Source organism: Nomascus leucogenys, chromosome 10 (genome assembly GCF_006542625.1).
Source record: "Nomascus leucogenys isolate Asia chromosome 10, Asia_NLE_v1, whole genome shotgun sequence".
In the NCBI taxonomy this organism is placed as follows: domain Eukaryota; kingdom Metazoa; phylum Chordata; class Mammalia; order Primates; family Hylobatidae; genus Nomascus; species Nomascus leucogenys.
In genome coordinates, this window is record NC_044390.1 from 40,662,872 (window position 1) to 40,685,208 (window position 22,337).

General features: G+C 43.1%; 1 protein-coding gene across 2 annotated transcripts in view; it reads left to right on the top strand.

Annotated features, from left to right (window-relative positions):
* The window catches only part of ZFP14 (ZFP14 zinc finger protein), a 30,241-nt gene that overhangs the window by 455 nt on the left and 7,449 nt on the right, over nucleotides 1-22,337 (top strand). Inside the window, exons 2-4 of one of the 2 annotated variants that reach the window (XR_004031951.1) lie at nucleotides 10,192-10,279; nucleotides 15,922-16,048; nucleotides 17,634-17,735. Coding sequence is in view for 1 of the 2 variants with exons in the window: in XM_030820072.1 (XP_030675932.1) it covers nucleotides 10,271-10,279; nucleotides 15,922-16,048; nucleotides 17,637-17,735 (235 nt within the window). In the remaining variant the exon portion in view is untranslated. The remainder of the gene's footprint in view (nucleotides 1-10,191; nucleotides 10,280-15,921; nucleotides 16,049-17,633; nucleotides 17,736-22,337) is intronic. The other variant, XM_030820072.1, reaches the window with a different exon arrangement.

The window sequence follows — 22,337 nt, forward strand, 5'->3', positions numbered from 1 at the left end:
TAGACGGAGGGAGCAAGTGCGCTAGCGGGGGTGTGTCCTGATCAGCCAAGGCCGGCTCCAAGAAAGGCCCGAGGTCTCAAGATTCCCGTCTCCTTTCCCAATCCTGCTGTTCTTTAGGAAGGCAGCGGGGAGAGGAGGAAATGATTGCTGTTGCATATAGACAAGTCAACATCCAGATGACTTTGTGTTTCCTTTTTGTTCCATGAAGTGTAATTTTTATTTTGCTGGGCGTGGGGGCATTTGCTTTCCTCTTCTGTGAAGGAGTGAAAATCAGCTCGGACTAAACAATGAAGCGGCTCTGTCATTAATCAGGCTAGGAAGGAAGAGACAGATGAAGCCAGTTGCAAAATTAATAGAAAACATGATTTCTCCCCAGGTGGTGCAGTAGTAGTAAAATGGCATAATGACTCCCTCTTTGAGAGATTACGGTTTTCTTACCAGTGATGTTCTAGACTTGCTTTGCTGTTTTCATTTTATTACTGGGGATACACTCTTGATTACACTCATGATTGCATTCAATATCTCATTAATCCCTGCCTCTCCTAATCTCACCTCGGAAACCGCAGCCATTCCAGATCGCAGCTGTCATTAGATCCTCCTTAGACTCCTTCAGCTGGAACTCAACCGTTTACGAAAGAGCTTTTCTCCTCTCTCTCGTCCATCCTATTCCAACCCTTCCTGTGGAATTTTCTCCCTTTCTGCCAGTCAATAGATATGGTTTTGTCAGACTATGCGGGCTTGTTCCAGTTAATCTTGAGCTGGTTAGCCTTTAACCCCTGAAATGTCCTGTCCACTGACCTGGTGCTTTGGCCTTCCTTCCCAGTGAATGATGGGGTGATGAGGATAGATTCCAATTCCTACCCCTTTCCAGTAGGTTTTTTTTTTTTTTTTTTTGAGATGAAGTCTGGGTCTGCGTTTTGAGACGGAGTCTGGGTCTGTTACCCAGGCTGGAGTGCAGTGGCACGAGGGGCTCACTGCAACCTCCGCCTCCCGGGTTCAAGGGATTCTCCTGCTTCAGCCTGCCGAGTAGCTAGGACTACAGGGATGAACCACCGCGCCCGGCCTCCAGTAGGTATTGACATGAGCATTTGGCAGTAATTTAGTTTCTCTTATGAGCTGTCTCTTTCTAATCATTTGGATGGTCTGGAAGTAAACCTCCTGAAGAGAAGCTAACTGTAGAGCTTTATTTTGTTACTTAAAAATTTTTTTTTTTTTTTTAAAGACAGGGTCTCACTCTGTCCCTCAGGCAGGAGTGCAGTGAAGTGATCTCGCTCCCTGCAGCCTGGACCTCCCTGGCTCAAGCGATCCTCCCACCGCAGCCTCCTGAGTAGCTGAGACCACAGGCACATGGTCCCACGCCCAATTTTAAAAATTTTTTGTAGAAATGAGGTCTCCCTATGTTGCACAGGCTGATCTTGAACTCCTGGACTCAAGGAATTCTTCCACCTCATCCTCCCAAAGTGTTGAGATTACAGGCGTGAGCCACCGTGCAGAACTTTCATTCGATGGTGATTAGTTGAGGAGTTTACAGTTTAGATGGAATTACACACTAGGTCTCTTTGATCCCCACCGCCCTGAGTTCAAAAGCAGGGAAAGGTAAGGAGGTAGTTTGGTTGGCGACAGGATCTTTTCTGCTTTTGAGGCTTTTAAGGAGTGATAATACGATAGGGTTTTTAGTGGAGAGCTCTGTGTTAACAAGGGAAGGGGTTATTAGAAGGGAAGGGAAGACAGTAGAAATTTGGAAAGTGGCTTGAAGTTTTTGACAGCATGAGTTTGTTTCAGGCCACGTATTTATCAGGTCTCATGAGATGCAGTTTAGTACGGTGACAGTTGTATGGGTTATGGAGCTAAAGTAGGGGGGTTCTAGTCCTCAACCTGCCACTTAGAGCTGCCTGAGCTTGGGGCAATTTATTTAATCTCTTCGTGCCACAGTTTCATCATCTGCAAAATGAGGATAATGATAGACCCTGCTATATAGGATGGCTCTGAGTAGAGGAATTAATATATGCAAAACCCTTAGCTAATGCTTGGCACATAATAAGTGCTCAGTAGGTTTGTTACTGTTAGGTTGTAATTTAATATTTTTCCTCATCACCCAGATCTCAAAATTAGTATCCTACCACATTTGTTTTATCTATGTACCCTCCTTTTGTAAATTGTTGACAATCAAGAAGGATTGCCTATCAAGAGCAGGGCTGCGAAGAATTTTTTTTTTTGAGACAGTGTTTTGCTCTGTCACCCAGGCTGGAGTGCAGTGGCACAATCTTGGCTCACTGCAGCCACCCGCCCCAGGTTCAAACCGTTCTCCTGCCTCAGCCTCCCAAGTAGCTGGGATTACAGGCATGCATCACCATGCCTGGCTAATTTTTGTATTTTTAGTAGAGACGGGGTTTCACTATGTTGGCCAGGCTGGTCTTGAACTCCTGACCTAAGTGATCCACTTGTGTTGGCCTCCCAAAGTGCTGGGATTACAGGCCTGAGTAGAATTTTAAAAATAATTGTGGGAAGAAGCATATGTAGTATTCTTCATCTTTATTAATATAGCTGACTTTTATGAAATGCTTATTTACTACTCTAAGTGCCTTATATGTAGTATCTTATTTATTTCTCATAACAATCCTTTGAGGTAGAAACTGCAGTTCTCACCATTTCATATGGGGAACTGGAACGTAACCTGTCTAATATCATGCAGAAAAAAAAAAGCACGTATTGGTAATTACAACAGTTTACCAAATATCATCATTATGCATACTTAAAAAAAAAAAATCTGGCTGGGCGCAGTGGCTCACGCCTGTAATCTCAGCACTTTGGGAGGCCAAGGCAGGTGCATTACCTGAGGTCAGGAGTTTGAGACCAGCCTGGCCAAAATGGCGAAACCCCATCTCTACTGAAAATACAAAAATTAGGCTGGGCGCGGTGGCTCACGCCTGTAATCCCAGCACTTTGGGGGGCCAAGGTGGCGGATCACATGAGGTCAGCAGATCGAGACCATCCTGGCTAACACGGTGAAACCCTGTCTCTACTAAAAATACAAAAAATTAGCCGGGCATGGCGGCACACGCCTGTAGTCCCAGCTACTCAGGAGGCTGAGGCAAGATAATGGTGTGAACCCAGGAGGCAGAGCTTGCAGTGAGCCGAGATCGCGCCACTGCCCTCCACCCTGGGCGACAGAGCGAGACTCCGTCTCAAAAAAAAAAAAAAAAAAAAAAAAAATTAGCTGGGCGTGGTGGCATGCACCTGTAATCCCAGCTACTCGGGAGGCTGAGGCAGGAGAATCACTTGAACCCAGGAGGTGGAAGTTGTGGTGAGCCGAGATCGTGCCACTGCACTCCAGCCTGGGTGACAAAGCAAGACCTTGTCTCAAAAAAAAAAAAAAAAAAAAAGAAAAAGAAAAAAAAATCCTTCCTGCTTTATTCAGCAATCTCATGATGAAGGGAAGAGATATCAATCTGATGATGGCACACACTGTCAAGTTTTGTCCAGATTATACTAAAGCTACAGGGTCTTTATGGAAGTAACTGGGTTTCATACAGATGTATGCCTTACAGTTTTTATTTTAATGATATTATATGCAAAGTGAGACCAGTTGGTCAAGGAGACCCGACATCTGCTGGAGGGCTTCATAGGCATCTTAGCCAAAAGACTGGTTCAGAAGCAAAATAAACCTGTTTGTCAGGAAGATGTGAAAGGAAGCAGCATGGGGCTGCCTTCAGTGCTTAGAAGACATCAGTCGGGGACTTTTTGCCATTCTTTTCTAGGCCATACTCCAACACACATGGGCAAATTAAATCATAGAGTTGGTTCATGAATGAGAAGCCGAAGTAAAAAAAAAAAAGCCACGCAGAAAAAACAGCATCTGTTTTTACAGTATCCTTAGCTTTTTTTCTCAGTTAAAGGGAAGACTGAAAGAAAAACTGGAGCTGGGAAAGTCTTATTTGAAGTATTTGGGTATTTCAGGCTCACGCTCTGTTTAATGTGGTGGTGTGTGTTGCTGGCTGTGACTGTAAACATTTTAACTGGTCCTGCTAGGGAAACATGATTTTTTTTTCTGTCAAAATAGTTTCACACTACACATGCTGGTATTTTCTTTTTTTAACACACTGGCTTCACCCATTCAAAATTAAGGCAACATCATTTTTAATGGTTGCATCATTTTCAATGGTATGGATAAACAACAGGTTATTGAATCATTCCGAAATTAGGTTCTTTTCAACTTTAATCCATTAATCCATTATAAACCATGCTGTCAGCATAGCTCTGCATAATCTTTTTTCTTTTTTTTTTTTTTTTTTGAGACAGTCTCCCTCTGTCACCCAGGCTGGAGTGCAATGGCACGACGTCAGCTCATTGCAACCTCCGTCTCCTGGGTTCAAGCGATTCTGCCCCAGCCTCCCGAGTAGCTGGGATTACAGGCACCTGCCATCATGCTCGGCTAATTTTTGTGTTTTTGTAGAGACAAGGTTTCACCATGTTGGCCAGGCTGGTCTTGAACTCCTGACCTCAGGTGATCCGTCCATCTTGGCCTCCCAAAGTGCTGGGATTACAGGCATGAGCCACTGCCCCGGCTATATCTCTGCATAATCTTTATGTACAGATACAAACGTCCTTTTAGTGTCAGAAGTGGAGCTTCTAATTCAGAGTTTACAGGATTGAAATGCTGCTTTGCATAGCTCTAAATGTGGACCAGCCTAGTGTCAGTGTCCCCACGACCTTGCTACTATAGGGCATCATCAGTCTTTGAGGTCTCGCAATGCAGCCATTGTAAAAAGGTACATTTTGTTTGCTTTAACATTCATTTTTTTCTTTTCTTTTTTCTTTCTTTCTTTTCTTTCTTTTTTTTCTTTTTTTGAGGCAGGGTCTTACTCTGTTGCCCAGGCTTGAGTGCAGTGGCATCATCTCAGCTCACTGCAACCTCTGCTTCCCAGGTTCAAGCATCCTCCTGCCTCAACCTCCTAGTAGCTGAGACTACGGGTGCACGCTACCATGCCCGGCTAATTTTTAAAATTTTTTTGTAGAGACAAGGTCTCGCTATGTTGCCCAGGCTGGTCATTTTCTTAATACTGAGCTTTAGTATTAAAATTATTTTTTCGACAGATAAAGTTGTATGTATTTATCATGTACATCATGGTGTTTTAAAGTATATATACGTTGTGGAATGTCTAAATCTAGCTAATTAACATATGAATTACCTTTTACATAGTTACCATTTTTGTGGTGAGAACACTTTACAGGTCTTAGCTTTTTTCAGTAATACAATGTATTGTTAACTATATCACTATGTTGTACAATAGATGTCTTGAACTTATTCATAATAGTCTCTTGTATTTCTGTTGTATCAGTTGTAATGTCTCCTTTTTCATTTCTGGTTTTATTTGAATATTTTCAATATTTTCTGTTTTCTGTTGGTTAGTATAGCTTAGTTAGGCTTGTCAATTTTGTGGGTTTTTTCTTTTTTCAAAAAAACAAGGCTTAATTTTATTGATTCTTTCTATTTGCTTTCTGGTCTGTGTCATTTATTTCTGCCCTAATCTTTATTATTTTCTTCCTTCTAACTTTGGGCTATACTTGGATACTTACCTTTCTCCAGGTTTTGAAAGTTTTTTGCTACTCTTTTTTTCTCTTTCCTCTTTTCTTTTTTCCTTCCTTCCTTCCTTCCTTCCTTCCTTCCTTCCTTCCTTCCTTCCTCCTTTCCTCCCTACCTCCTTTCCTCCCTTCCTTCCTTCCTCTTTCTCTTTCCTCTCTTTTTTCTTTCTCCTTCCTTCCTTCCTTCCTTCCTTCCTTCCTTCCTTCCTTCCCTCCTTCCCTCCTTCCCTCCCTCCCTCCTTCCCTCCTTCCTTCTTATCTCCCTTCCTTTCCTTTCATCTCACTCTGTTGCCCAGGCTGGAGTGTAGTGGCATGATCATAGCTCACTGCAACCTTGAACTTCTGGGTCCAAGTGATCCTCCTGCCTCAGCCTCCCATGTAGCTGGAACTACAGGCACATGCAACAATACCTGGCTTATTTTTAAAAAATTATTTGTAGAGATAAGTCTTGCTATGTTGCCCAGGCTGGTTTCAAACTCCTGGCCTCAAGTGATCCCACTTTGGTCTCCCAAAGTGCTGGGATTATAGGCATGAGCCTCTGTGCCTGCTGTTATTTCTTTAAATAAGCTTTCTACTTATCTTTCTCTTCTCCCTTTTTAACTCTTACTGCTCAAATATTTGCTATTTCGATGCTGTCCCATGAATCCTATAAACTTTCTGCATTTCTTTTCATCCTTTTTTCCATCCAACTGTATATTTTTAGATAACTTGTCTTCAAGTTTACAGATTCATTCCTCTGCTTGGTCAATTCTGCTGTTGATGTTCTGTCTTGCATTTTCAACATTTCCTTCACTGTATTTTTCAGCTCCAGAATTTATGTTTGATTTTAAAAATTATTTCAATCTATTTAATTTCTCATTCTGATCACATATTGTTTTTCTTTTTTAAGTTCTCTGTATTTCTTGAAGTTCACTGAACTTCTTTAAAACAGTTATTTGAATTCTTTTTTTTTTTTTTGAGACAGAGTCTCGCTGTGTTGCCCAGGCTGGAGTGCAGTGGCGTGATCTCGACTCACTGCAAGCTCCGCCTCCCGGGTTCACGGCATTCTCCTGCCTCAGCCTCCTGAGTAACTGGACTACAGGCACCCACCACCATGCCTGCCTAATTTTTTTGTATTTTTTAGTAGAAATGGGGTTTCACTGTGTTAGCCAGGATGGTCTCGATCTCCTGACCTCGTGATCCGCCTGCCTCAGCCTCCCAAAGTGCTGGGATTACAAGCGTGAGCCACTGCACCCAGCCTATTTGAATTCTTTATCAGGCAGTTCAGACATCTCCATTTCTTTAGAGTCAATCACTGGCACTTTATGTTGTCCTATTGGCGATGTCATGTTTCCCTGATTGTTGTTGATCCTTGTGACCGTGCATTGATGTCTGCACACTTGAAAGGACTGTGTATTTATTCCAGTCTTTGCAGAATGAGTTTCATCTGGGAAAGCCCATCAATAGCCCATCCAGTGATTCTGGGCAGCCTGTCTGGTTTGGTCCTTAAGGCTGGGGCTGCTATGGTGGGTATAGTGCTGGGATGCTCCCAAAGGCTGGAACCACATTCTCTGGTGTTGCACATAGCATGCCCCAAGCCCAGGGCCACTCTGGTTGGTGCAGCGCTGGGGCACGCTCAAAGCCTGAGACCACTGTGACTGGTGCCATACTGTTATGTGCCTGATTGCAGAGGCCACTGAGGCCTGCCTGTTGCTAAGGGCTGTTGGAGCCCAGGGCCTCTGATGTCAGCCTGATGGTGGTGGCAGCCTGGAGGTGGAGTTCATCATGCAAGCCTGAAGCCTGGGCTGCATGATCTTTCCTGATGCCAGAGCAGGTCTAGAGGGTCAGTCTGTGGCTACTGGCCTGGAGTCTGGGGTTGGGAGTCTCCCTGTTGCTGGCTTTTACTGTGGCAGGCCTGGTGTTAGGGAACAGGCAAAGTTCTGTGCTCACTTCCCTGACTTTTCCCCAAGTGGGCAATACCTCTGTCTATACTGTGCTGCCTTGAGCTGGGGAGGGGTGACATGAGTAATGTTGAACTGTCCTTCCTGCACTCTTCAATGCTTCTTTTCATTTTTTTCTTTTGTTTGTTTTTTTTTTGTTTTTTTTTTTTTGAGGCGGAGTCTTGCTCTGTCGCCCAGGCTGGAGTGCAATGGCGCTGTCTCGGCTCACTGCCAGCTCCGCCTCCCGGGTTCACCCCATTCTCCTCCCTCAGCCTCCGGAGTAGCTGGGACTACAGGCACCTGCCACCGCACCTGGCTAATTTTTTTTTTTGTATTTTTAGTAGAGACAGGGTTTCACCGTGTTAGCCAGGGTGGTCTCGATCTCCTGACCTTGTGATCCACCCGCCTCGGCCTCCCAGCGTGCTGGGATTACAGGCGTGAGCCACCGTGCCCGGCCTTGCTTGTTTTCTTATTATTGTGCTACAGCCCAGTACTGCGATCTCTCACCTGGTTGCCTTAGCTATTGTGAAGGCATTTTTGTTCATGGATAATTGCTCAAACTGATGTTTCTGCAGGTGGACCATAGATGGAAAGAACTATTTTGCTATCTTCTGAGATTTAATATTTTTTGAAAGATTATTAGCTGGGCATGGTGGTGTCCACCTATAGTCCCAACTACTTGGGAATCTGAGGTGGGAGGATTGCTTGAACCCTGGAGGTCGAGGCTGCTGTGAGCCAAGATCATGCCATTGCAGTCCAGCCTGGGTAACACAGTGAGACTGTGTTTTTGAAAACACAAAACAAAACAAAACCTACTATTAGTTATTCCTCTTTTTTTTTTTTAGTGAATTGCTAATGATCAGATTTCTCCTGGTGAAGTAGAAATCCTTGCTTCAGAGACAAATACCTGAGTTGAAAGAGAAACTGGCTTTTAGGTTGGGTGTGGTGGCTCACGCCTGTAATCCCAACATTTTAGGAGGCTAAGGCGGGTGGATCAGTTGAGGTCAGGAGTTCGAGACCAGCCTGGGCAACATGGTGAAACCCTGTCTTTACTATAAATGTAAAAATTAGCCGGGCGTAGTGGCAGGCGCCTGTAATCCCAGCTACTTGGGAGACTGAGGCAGGAGAAACACTTGAACCCTGGAGGCAGAGGTTACAGTGAGCCATGGTCATGCCACTGCAGTTCAGCCTGGGTGACAGAACAAGACTCTGCAAAAACAAACAAACAAAAAAAACAAAACCAAAAAAGAAAAAAAGAAACTGGCTTTTTAGTTAGAGAAATGTAGATTCAAAACAAATGTCTGCAACTTAACTGATTTGACCCCTGGGCATTAGTTTCCTGAGCTATTAAAAGGCGAGCACTACATTGCAGAACAGTACTGAGAACAACTGACAATGTGTATAAAGTACCCAACACATAGAGATTCTCAATGAATGTTGTTGACCAACTGCAGGAATCATGAATCCCTTCCGTCCCCAGCTTGGATACTAAGAGGAAAGTGGGGCCGAGCGCGGTGGCTCACGCCTGTAATCCCAGCCCTTTGGGAGGCCGAGGTGGGCGAATCACCTGAGGTCAGGAGTTCAAGACAAGCCTGGTCAGCATGGCGAAACCCCGTCTCTACTAAAAATATAAAAATTAGCTGGGCATGGTGGCGTGTACCTGTAATCCCAGCTACTCAGGAGGCTGAGGCAGGAGAATCGCTTGAACCCGGGAGATGGAGGTTGCAGTGAGCTGAGATTGTGCCATTGCACTCCAGCCTGCGTGACAGAGTGAAATAACGTCTAAAAAAAAATTAATCAATAAAAGAGAAGGAGTGGTGAAGGATGTCATGGTATGGGAGGCCCTGATTGGAAAACTGGAGTGATGAGCTTTGCTGGCTGGGGAAAGCAAGAGTAGCCTCACATTGGCAGAAGCTGCCAGGTTCAATCTGTGTGGTCTTTTAGTTGCTGTGTTTAGGCAGTTCAGGCAGGATTCTAGGGGCAGGATTCAGGGCCCTTCTCAGTTTTGAAAGGTTGTCCTAGAGTGAGGAGGAGCTGCTCAGAACAAATCTGAGTAATCCAGTGTCTGGACCAGATCCACATTGCCAGAGGGCGACCTGGTCAGAAATCTTCTTGCAGAAGTAGCTAGGCTTCTACACCAAGTTCATCATTTGTCACCTATTTCTTCAGAGCTTGTATTTCTTTCTTTCTTTCTTTTTTTTGTTTGCTCTTGTTGCCCAGGCTGGAGTATAATGGTGCGTTCTCAGCTCACCGCAACCTCCGCTTCCTGGGTTCAAGCGATTCTCCTGCCTCAGCCTCCCGAGTAGCTGGGATTACAAGCATGTGCCACCACGCCCGGCTAATTTTGTATTTTTAGTAGAGGCAGGGTTTCTCCATGTTGGTCAGGCTGGTCCCAAACTCCAGACCTCAGGTGCTCCAACTGCCTTGGCCTCCCAAAGTGCTGAGATTACTGGCGAGAGCCACCGCGCCCGGCCAGAGCTTGTTTTTCTTTAGACTCCCTATACTTTTCCCCAGTTATATGTGGATATAGGATAGGGATGGGCATAGTGGTGGGTAGTAGTTTGGAAAAGCCAACGGAAGTAGTTTGGGAGGAGGAATGGAAGAGAAAAAAGTTTTCATATTTATGATGTACATCATTTTGGGAGCTCTATGGCGCAGCTTATTTCATGGTTTCTTTTTCTTCTTTCAGCTCTGGCTTATCAGGACTCCGTAGTTCTCCAACAGAGAAATCTTGAAAAGGACTGACCAGTTTTTGCAGTTCTAAAACCATGGCCCATGTAAGTTAATGTTTCTCTGTCCTTTTCGAAATACTGTCAATTTCTGTATCATGTATATAGATTCATTCTTTATTCTGAAACTTCCTGCTTACCAGAGCTTCATCCAAGAACCTGCTCCATGGCTGGGCGCGATGGCTCACGCCTGTAATCCCAGCACTTTGGGAGGCCGAGGCGGGCGGATCACTCGAGGTCAGGAGTTCGAGACCAGCCTGGCCAACATGGCGAAACCCTGTCTCTACTAAAAATACAAAAATTAGCAGGCGTGGTGGCAGGCACCCAGGAGGCTGAGGCAGGAGAATCACTGGAACCCCAGAGGTAGAGGCTGCAGTGAGCCGAGATCGTGGTACTGCACTCCAGCTGGGGTGACAGAGCAAGACACCATCTCAAAAAAAAAAGAACCTGCTCCAGTTCTTTTCCCTCCTGTGAGGATTGGGACAGATAGCCCAGTATCCTATGTGGCTATCTCTTCTCCCACTAATGTTGAGCATCTCCTACCTACAAAATCTTCTGTCAATAGCTGTGAGAAAGCGGAAATGAGATGCCTTGAGAAAACTGAAGGCATTCTCTGCAGAATGTCCTCCTGTTAACATCTTCTAGTGGAACCGCTTTTCATTTTAAAACTTAAACTCCAGAAAAAGTATATTTTTCTCAGTACAGTGATTTTTGTCTTAGTTTTACATAGGAAAAATAGGTGTCGCCAATACATAATATGACTTTTTTTTTTTTTTTTTTTTTGAGACAGAATTTCACTCTTATCACCCAGGCTGGAGTGCAGTGGCATGATCTCGGCTCACTGCAACCTCCACCTTCAGGGTTCAAGTGATTCTCCTGCCTCAGCCTCCCGAGTAGCTGGGATTACAGATGCCCGCCACCATGCCTGGCTAATTTTTGTATTTTTAGTAGAGACAGGATTTCACCATGTTGGCCAGGCTCGTCTTGAACTCCTCACCTCAGGTGATCCACCTGCCTCGGCCTCCCAAAGTGCTGAGATTACAGGTGTGAGCCACTGCACCCGGCCACAATATGACATTTTTAAAACGTTTTTGAAATTTTTTGTGGAGGAATGACATATATACAAAAAAATATACAAACCAGAAGTGTATGGCTGGATGAATTTTCATAAATTGAGTACATCTATGCTATCAGGTCAAGAAAGGAAATCACCTCAGATGCTTTCAGTCACTCCCCACCCACCCACTGCCCAGGGTAACCACTATCTTGATGTCGAACACTATAATGTAATTTTGCTTATTTTTGGAACCTTGTTCAAGTGGGGCAGGTGTGATGGCTCATGCCTGTAATCTCAGTACTTGGGGAGGCTGAGGTGGGCAGATCGCTTAAGCTCAGGAGTTCCAGACCACCCTGGGCAACAAGGCAAAACCATGTCTCTGCAAAAAATACAAAACCTAGCCGGGCATGGTGGCACATCTACAGACGCAGCTACTCAGGAGGCTGAGGTGGGCGAATGGCTAGAGCTCGGGAGGTGGAGGTTATAGTGAACCGAGATCGCACCACTGCACTCCAGTCTGGATGACAGAGCCAGACCCTGTCTCAAAAAGACAAAACAAAACAAGAACTTTGTTCAAGTGGAATCATATAGTTCAATACAATTTTTTTTTTTTTTTTTGAGACAGAGTCTTGCTCTGTCGCCCAGGCTGGAGTGCAGTGGCACGATCTCGGCTCACTGCAATTTCTACCTACCAGGTTCAAGCGATTCTTGTACCTCAGCCTACCAAGTAGCTGGGATTACAGGTGCCCGCTACCACGCCCAGCTAGTTTTTGTGTTTTTTTGTAGAGACGGGGTTTCACCATGTTGGCCAGGCTGGTCTCAAACTCCTGACCTCAAGTGATCCACCTGCCTCGACCTCCCAAAGTGCTGGGATTACAGGCATGAGCCACCATCCACCATGATGCCCAGCCTTTTTTTTTTTTGACACAAGGTCTCAGTCAGTCACCCAGGCTGGAATGCGGTGGCATGATTCCAACTAACTGCAGCCCCGACCTCCCAGGCTCAGGTGATCCTCCCACCTCAGCCTCCTGAGTACTGGGGACTACAGGCACGTGCCACCACTCTTGGCTAATTTTTAAAATTTTTTGTAGAGATGGGGTCCCACTGTGTTGCCTAAGCTGAACTCGAACTCCTGGGCTCAAGTGATTCTCCCACTTCAGCCTCCCGAAGTATTGGCATTATAGGTGTGATCCACCGCACCTGATCCAATACAATGCTTTTTTTTAAAAAACAAAAATAACATCCAGGAAGAATCTTGTTATATCCCAAATACAGTTGTTAGACCAATGGAACCATCTGCAGATGTTTTGAAATGTGTATAACTATCATTCAAGGGCATGTGTATACCTGGTGCTGCTAGTGACTGAGGAGGTAACAGAGCACCATCCTGAGTGTCAGCCGTTTCTGCTATTATGTTCTTGTTGGAAACACTTTTCCATACTGTGCTTCACATGTAGCCCTCATTTTTGTCTAGTGTAAAATGAGTTCCTAAAAGATTGGAAAAGTATTGAAGAAAATTGTGGAGAAAGAAACAAAGCAAATGAGAAAAATGAATTTAGTAAAAGAGATGATTAAAATACTAAAAGCAAAGATGTTGTGTGTGTACTGATCCACTGTGTCCCATAGTTCTATATTGGAGGAAAATGTGCGAAGCTAGTTGGAGGGATGGAATTGATGTATAACTCATTATAATGCTCTGATTTAACATAATGGGAGGCCGTGTGTAGTGGCTCACACCTGTAATCCCTCCTTTGGGAGGCCATTGCTTGAGGCCAGGAATTCAATGTTGCAGTGAGCTATGATCACATCACTGCACTCCAGCCTAGGCAACAGCCTGGGCAACAGAGTGAGACCCTGTCAAAAAAAAAAAAAAAAAAAGAAAAAGGAAAGAAAGCAAAGAAAGAAAGAAGAGGAAGGAAGGAAGGAAGGAAAGAAAGTAAATAGAAAATAAAATGATGGGAAAATAGGTACCTGGTTAATCGTTAGAATGTCTGATTTTCAGGAATGGATTACTGATGTTAAGTGGGAGGTCCCTATTTTGAGTTTTCCTTAAGATATGTGATTTGATGAAAGAGAGAATTTGGTCTTATCTGACTGCTTATAGGGAAAACTCTAAACTTCTCCACAGATCTGAGTTTTTCAAGTATATAAGATAGGATTTAGTGTTGACTGACCTTAGTTTTTATGTATGTTGAGACCCTATACTATGTAAGGCTTTTAGGTTTAGGTGGATTGGGTAGGGATGTAATTGGGCCTTATAAGGTAAGGCCTAAACTTTCATGTGTGCCTTGACACCTTTGTCACCTCCCTAAAGGCCTAACCATGAGTTCCCCTGCTCTTACCCGATATGCCCACACCCAGCGGGAAAGGCTTCCTACCCAGCTAGTTCTCCTATGAGCTGGACCAGTTACACCCCTCGTGGTCCTCAACCTAAAGGGTTTCACCTCCCTGCTAGCCTATGGAATTATTCAAACAAGCCAATCACATACCACTACAGGAACCAGGGAACACCTCACCTTGTTACTGCTGTAAAGACTGCCTCCCACACCCCTGCTTGTTCATGCTGTTCTTGAATGCAATCCCCTTGTGCCCCTGCGTGATGTATGATGTCCTCTCTCAGGCTCTGAATATATGCATCTAACAAATTGCTGTCAATCTCATCTGTCCGGTGTGGGCTATTTGATTGTCTTGTACTTTTTAGGGCAGGGATCCCTCCTTCACCAACAGGGTGAATAGGATGTGATCAGAATAGGACTGCAAATAGATACCTCAATCAATGGAGATTTCCTCCTGCGGAGAAGAATGCCAGGAATGAGGTCCATTGTGTATTTTTACAGGATGTGCTGGTCTAGAGCAGGATTTCTCAACCTTGGTACTATTGACTTTCTTTTTTCTTTTTCTTTTTTTTGAGACCGAGTCTTACTCTGTCGCCTAGGCTGGAGTGCAGTGGTGTGATCTCAGCTCACTGCAACCTCCGTCTCCTGGGTTCAAGTGATTCTACTGCCTCAGCCTCCTGAGTAGCTGAGATTACAGGCTCCCACCACCACACCCAGCTGATTTTTGTGTTTTTAGTAGAGACAGGGTTTCACCATATTGACAAGGTTGGTCTCAAACTCCTGACCTCAAGTGATCTGCCCGCCTTGGCCTCCCAAAGTGCTGGGATTACAGGCGTGAGCCACTGCACCTGGCCTGAACTATTGACATTTCGATGGAGAGTCTTTTATTGTAAGGGGCCGTCCCGTGCATTGTAGGATGTCTAACAGTGTCCCTGGCCTCTACCCATTAGATGCCTGTAACACTCACACCCTTTCCTCTGATTGTGACAACGAAAATTGTCTCCAGATATGGCCAGGTGTCCTTTGGGGAGCAAAATGACTCCTCATTGAAAATGATTGATACAGGGGGCTGGGCGCAGTGGCTCACGCCTGTAATCCCAGCACTTTGGGAAGCTGAGGCAGGCGGATCACGAGGTCAGGAGATTGAGACCATCCTGATTAACACGGAGAAACCCCGTCTCTACTAAAAATACAAAAAAAATTAGCCGGGCGTGGTGGCGGGCGCCTGTAGTCCCAACTACTCGGGAGGCTGAGGCAGGAGAATGGCGTGAACCCAGGAGGCGGAGCTTGCGATGAGCCAAGATCACGCCACTGCACTCCAGCCTGCGCGATAGAGCGAGACTCCGTCTCAAAAAAGAAAAGAAAATGATACTGGTGTCCAGGTGATATCTTTATGATGTCTTCATGATTCAGTATCCTGTAACTCAGGAACAAAAAAACGATGTTCAAGAGATGATAAATGGTGACAAGCAAGAAGATTATTCACATCCATAAAGATTAGATATTGTAGACGTTGAGAATTGGGGAAGACTTTCGAGATTTTATTGAATTAAAATATCTAAAGAAAAAAGAATCTAATATATTAAAAATGTAGACTGCCATCGAACGAATTTTTGAAAGTTTACTAAAGAATTGGTTATAAAAGGGAAAGTGTTTATAATAAAACCTGAGTTTGTGATGAATTTGAATATATCTTCTTGGATTTTGTAGCACATGTGGGATAAATTTTTATCAATGTTTTTAAATGATCATTAAAGGGAAAAGAGAGCCCAAGACCTCATATTTCTTTTTTTTTTAATTTTTAAATTTTTAAATTTCTTTTTTGGTAGAGACAGGGTCTTGCTAATGTTGATCAAGCTGGTCTTGAACTTACAGGCTCAAGTGATCCTCTCATCTGGGCCTCCCAAAGTGCTGGGATTATAGCCATGAGCCACTGCACCTGACCTCAAGACCTCATATTTTTAAAGAATTTATGGTGGAGGCACATAGTATTCAAAAGGCTTGTGTGCACTATTTCATTTAATTAGGATTTTTTAGGTAGTGTACTCATTTCTAGATATGTTTGGATGAAAATGTAATCATATCTGTAGCCACAGGACTATTCAAGAACATGTAGGCTCAATGCTTCAGAAATACCAGTTTTCTTGCTGGTCCCTACTCATGTCACAAGTTTTCAGCCCAATGCTGTTTGCATGCTATCTGACCCCTCTCTGCCATGCAATCCTCAATCTTCCCTCTTTCCACTTTAAAAGTATTTAATTTATTTTCACAAGTAATACCTGAGTTTGTTTTTTCAGGGTTCAGTGACGTTCAGGGATGTGGCCATAGACTTCTCACAGGAAGAATGGGAATTCCTGGATCCTGCTCAGAGGGACTTATATAGGGATGTAATGTGGGAGAACTACAGCAACTTCATTTCACTAGGTGAGGTTATTTATCCCAAATGATATTAGCTTTCTCTGCTGTCAATTTCAGGACTATATTTAGAAAAACTATCTAAAACTACTTTCTGTTCCCAAAGGAATTGTTTAAGTTTTGTTAGGTTGGAACTAGGCCTCTCCATTTCGTCATGTCCAGTCTGCTATGCCCTTCAGACTTCCTTCAGACTCTGTAATTCCTGATTTCCTTAGTATCCAAGGGGATGGATTTGAATATGGCAAAAGCGTTGTTCAAGAAACCAGACTTCACCTTATATTGGAGCTCAGAATTGACATAAATGTTTCACACCACTTTCTAGTCCATCTGCAAGCAGAATACCTAGACATAGGGGTTCTGAGTTTCTCTAAAAATCAAAGAAATCTGTAGAACATAGTGTGAGATGGATCCAGAAAGCTTATTTAAAACTCATAGCCGGGCATGGTGGAGTATGCCTGTAATCCCAGCTTGGGAGACTGAGGCAGGAGAATCACTTAAACCCAGGAGGCGGAGGTTGTAGTGAGCTGAGATCACGCCACTGCATTCCAGCCTGGGCGACAGAGTGAGACTCCATCTCAAAAAAACCTCAAGGCCAGGCATGGTGGCTCATGCCTATAATCCCAGCACTTTAGGAGGCCGAGGCGGGTGGATCACTTGAGGTCAGGAGCTGCAGACCAGCCTGGCCATCATGGTGAAACCCCATCTCTACTAAAAATACAAAAATTAGCCAGGCATGGTGGCGCATGCCTATAATCCCAGCTACTTGGGAGGCTGAGGCAGGAGAATTCCTTGAAGCTGGGAGACTGAGGTTGCAGTGAGTTGAGATCGCGCTACTTGCACTCCAGCTTGGGTGACAGAGTGAGAGTCTATCTCAAACAGAAAAAACCCTGAAACACATTCTGTTTCCTATAACAGACATATGCAGTTCTACTTACTTTGTAATTGAAAATTAAAATCTAAAAGCCTGGCATTTAACATTGAATGAACATCCTAGAAAAGATCTGAGAATGTCTCAAAAAGCCTTTTAGTATGCACTCATCCAAATGATAACAGTAAACAGCTAATAGCTAATACATATATTATGTGTATCTGTTAATAAACATCACCATATATTTGGGCTTAAACATTATTCTAGGCATTGTTCATTATTAATTAATCCTCACAACAACTCTATGAGAAGATATTATTATCTTCATTTTATTTGAGAAAACGTAGACACAAAAGGTTAATAATTTGCTAAGTAACACAGAAACAAAGGCAGGATGTGAAGCCAGACAGTCTGGATCCAGTCTGTGTTCTTCCCTCTACACAATACTGCCTTTCAACAGAGCCTGTGTGAGGTTAAATTATATTAAGGCCTGTTCTTGACCAGATGGTTAATATAATGGCCTTAGTATACTTAATTTAACCTCACACAGGCTATTCCTTGTGACCCTCAAGTTACCTTAATATTAGCATTCTTCAACTCCCTTGCAATTCTTCATTCTTAGGCTTTATAAAGTGCCATATTGATCTGTAGTTAATTATAAATTTAACCAAATCTAAATCTAAAGATTTTCTGGTGTATAATTCCATGTCACATTTTTCTTTTAAGCAGGACCTTCCATTTCTAAACCAGATTTGATTACCTTATTGGATGAAGAAGGGAAGGAACCTGGGATGGTTGTGAGGGAAGGGACAAGAAGATACTGCCCTGGTGAGTGAGAGCTGAGTAGGCATTGAGAAATCACTACTGCAGGTAATAGCTAAACTGATTAGGGTGGAGGCACACCCTTGAGATGTTGGGGTCTCTCTTCAAAAAGCCCCTGGCCTATGGAGGCAGGGCTTGGGACTTGAAGCAAATTAAGATCTTTTAAGCCTGGACTAGCAAAGGAACTTTCTATTGATCTTGAATGCAACACTGTTTCTCATCTTTCATATTTCTATCCCACTTTAAAGAGAAGAACTATTCCTGGTAGAAGAAAAAATAAATAAATATAAGAGCAGAAATCAGCAAAATAGAAAAGAAATAAAGAAAATAAAGCCAAAAATGGATTTCTTGAAAAGATCAACAAAGATGGTAAACACCTAGTAATTTACATTCTCTCTTTTTAAAGAACATAAATTACTAACATCAGGTCAGGAATGAAAGAGTGATTTTCACTTTAGATCCTATAGTCATTAAAAGAATAATAAGAGGCTGGGCGTGGTGGCTCACTCCTATAATCCCAGCATTTTGGGAGGCCGAGGCAGGCTGGTCACTTGAGGTCAGGGGTTCCAAACCAGTCTGGCCAACACAGCAAAACACTGTCTCTACTAAAAATACAAAAATTATCTGGGCATGGTGGCGGTCACCTGTAGTCCCAGCTACTCAGGAGGCTGAGACACAAGAGTTGCTTGAACCCAGGAGGTGGAGGTTGCAGTGAGCCAAGATCACGCCACTGCACTCCAGCCTGAGTGACAGAGTGAGACTCTACCCCCACTCCAAAAAAGAATAATAATAAGAGAATGCCATGAATTACTTTATGCCAGTAAATTTGATAACTTAAATGAAATTTTAAAATTTCTGGAAAAGTACAACTTACCAGAACTGACACAAGATAAAAAAGAAATTGAATACCCTTATGCTATTAAAGTAATTGAATTCATTATCAGAAATCTTCCACAAAGAAAATGCCAGCCCCAGATGGTTTCATTGGTGAATTCCATTAAATATCTAAGGAAGAAATAGCAGTGGTATTGTACAAACTCCTTCAGAAAAGGAATGCATTTTATGAGGCCAACATAACTCATACCATAACCCAAGAAAGACATTACAAAAAAAGCATGAATCCATATCTTTTCCGTACATAGATACAAAAATTTTAATAAAATATTAACAAATCAAATATAATGATATACAAAAATTATGATTAAGTAGGATTTCTTTCTACCTGTTAATTCACCATATTAACAGAAAAAATGAAAGACCATATGATCATTGTCTTAGTTCACTTTCTGTTGTTTATAACAGAATACCTTGAAATTCAGTAATTTATAAGGAAAAGGAATTTATTTCTTACAGTTTTAGAGGCTGAGAAGTCCAGCCTCAAAGGGCTGTGTCTAGTGAGGGCCTTCTTGCTGGTGGGGACTCTGCTGAATTCCGGGGCTTTGCAGGGCATCACATGGCAAGGGGGCTGAACATGCAGATGTGCTAGTTGAGACCTCTCTTCTTCTTATAAAGTCATCAGTCCCAATCCTGTGATAACCCATTAATTGATTAACTCACCAATCCATGAATAGGTTCATCCATTCATGAGAGCAGAGCCCTCATGACCCAGTCACCTCTGAAAAACCCCGCCTCTCAATATTGCCATTAGGAATTAATTTTCAACCTGAGTTTTGGAGGCAACAAACATTCAAACCATAGCAATCATCTTCATAGATGTAAAAATAGCATATGACAAAATCCAACATCCATTCATGATAAAAAGCTCTCAGCAAACTAGAAATTGAAGGGAACTTCCTCAATCTGGTAAGGGGCACCTATTAAAAAAATACATTATAAACTATAAAAATCCATTATCAATAAGAAAAAGAAATGAGACATAAAGATCAAAAAGGAAGACGTAAGTCTGTATTTGGAGATGACATGATTGTGTACAAAGAAAGTCCTAAGGAATCAAGAGAACAACTATTTGAAGTAATAATTGAAAAATCACAATAAGGTCACAGGATATAAGGTTAATATTAAAAAATCAGGCCAGGTGCAGTGGCTCACACATATAATCCCAGCACTTTGGGAGGCCAAGGCAGGCAGGTCACTTGAGGTCAGGAGTTCAAGACCAGCCTGGCCAACATGGTGAAACCCTGTCTCTACTAAAAATACAAAAAGTAGCTGGATGTAGTGGCACACGCCTGTAATCCCAGCTATTCAGGAGGCTGAGGTGGGAGAATCGATTGAACCCGGGAGGCGGAGTTTGCAGTGAGCTGAGATCACACCACTGCACTCCAGCTCAGACAATAGAGCAAGACTCCATCTCAAAAAATAAAATAAATAGATAGATAGATAGATCAGAGCCGGGCATGGTGGCTCATGCCTGGAATCCCTGTACTTTGGAAGGCCGAGGCAGGTGGATCACCTGAGGTCAGGAGTTCAAGACCAGCCTGGCCAACGTGGTGAAACCCCCATCTCTACTAAAAATACTAAAATTAGCCAGGCATGATGGTGCAAGCCTGTTGTCCCAGCTACTGGGGAGGGTGAGGCCTGAGAATCGCTTGAACCTGGGAAACGGAGGTTACAGTGAGCTGAGATCACACCACTGCACTCCACCCTGGGTAACAGAGTGAGACTCTGTGTCAAAAATAAATAAATAAATAAAAAGCAAAATCAATCGTGTTTTCATATACTAGAAGCAAAAATAAAAAAAGGAAAATTAAATAACAATTTATGGGAGTGTTAAAAAACATAAAATACTAAGAAATGAGTTTGATAAAACATATGCAAGATATCTATGCTAGGCCCGGCGCGGTGGCTCACGCTTGTAATCCCAGCACTTTGGGAGGCCGAGGCGGGCGGATCACGAGGTCAGGAGATCGAGACCACGGTGAAACCCCGTCTCTACTAAAAATACAAAAAAATTAGCCGGGCGTGGTGGCGGGCGCCTGTAGTCCCAGCTACTCGGACAGGCTGAGGCAGGAGAATGGCGTGAACCCGGGAGGTGGAGCTTGCAGTGAGCCGAGATTGCGCCACTGCACTCCAGCCTGGGTGACAGAGCGAGACTCCGTCTCAAAAAAAAAAAAAAAAAAAGATATCTATGCTAAAAACCATAGACCATTGCCATTGCTAAGAGAAATTAAGACCTAAATAAATAGAAATAATCATTTTTGGAATGGGAATACTCAGTATTATAAAAATTTCAATTTTAGTAATTCAGTATAATTCCAGTCATAATCCTAGCAGACTTTTTTTTTTTTGGTAGAAATTAGCAAGCAGATTCTAAGATTTATACGAAGTAACAAATGACTTAGCATATCCCAAGCAACTTGAAAACATAAGAACATATTATAGGACTTAGATGACATGACATCAAGATATTTCAAGATTTAAAATTACCCGGGTGTTGGCATGGCACGTGCCTGTAGTCCCAGCTACTCGGGAGGCTGAGGAAGGAGAATTGCTTGAAACTGGGAGGCAGAGGTTGCAGTGAGCCAAGATCACGCCACTGCACTCCAGCCTGGGTGACAGAGTGAGACTCTTATCTCAAAAAAAAAAAAAAAAAAAAACTTCAGGATTTATTACAACTACAATGATCAAGACAGTATGTTATTGGCAAAGATCACCAAACAAAACAGAACAGAGGTCCTAGAAACATACCCTGCCACACACACACTTAAAGGGTCATTTATTGTTTGACAAAGATGCCAAAGCATTCCAATGGGGAGAAGAAAGGCTTTTCAACAAATAGTACTGGAATAACTGGGGAAACAAATAAACAAACCTCTCAACCTTTACCTCATACCAAAATTAATTTGAGATGGTTTTTAGACCTACATATAAAAGCTAAAATCATAAAGTTTTTAGAGGGAAACAGGACAGTGATGAGTGTCCCAACTTATGACTGGGGAGTAGGCAAAGGTTTCTTGAATGAAAACAATAACCTTAAAAATAAAAAATCCAACTGGGCACGGTGGCTTACACCTGTAATCCTAGCACTTTGGGAGGCCAAGGCAGGCGGATCACCTGATATTGGGAGTTTGAGACCAGCCTGGCCAACATGGCGAAACCTGATCTCTACTGAAAATACAAAAATTGGCTGGGCGTGGTGGCGTGCACCTGTAATCCCAGCCACTTGGGAGGCTGAGGCAGGACAATTGCTTGAACCCGGGAGGTGGAGGTTCCAGTGAGCCGAGATCGGACCACTGCACTCCAGCCTGGGTGACAGAGCGGGACTGTGTCTCAAATAAATAAAAAATTAATACATTAGACTTTATCCAAATTGAAAACTTTGTCTCATCAGAATATACCAATAAGCAGATGAATGGGTAAGTCACAGACTGGGAGAGTAATAGTGGTAAAACATATCTGACAAGGGACCAGTATCTAGTATATACACAACTCAGTGCTAAAATAATAAGTAGCCCAATTAAAACTGATTGAAAGGCCCACCAATACCATGAATAGACTGAGCAACAGCAAGGAATAAACTCTTGATACATGCAGCAACTTGGGTTAATTTCAAGGAAATTATGCTGAGTGACAAAATAATCACAAATGGTTATGCACTACATGACTTTAGTTATGTAATATTTGCAAAATCACATAGAAATGGAAAAACAA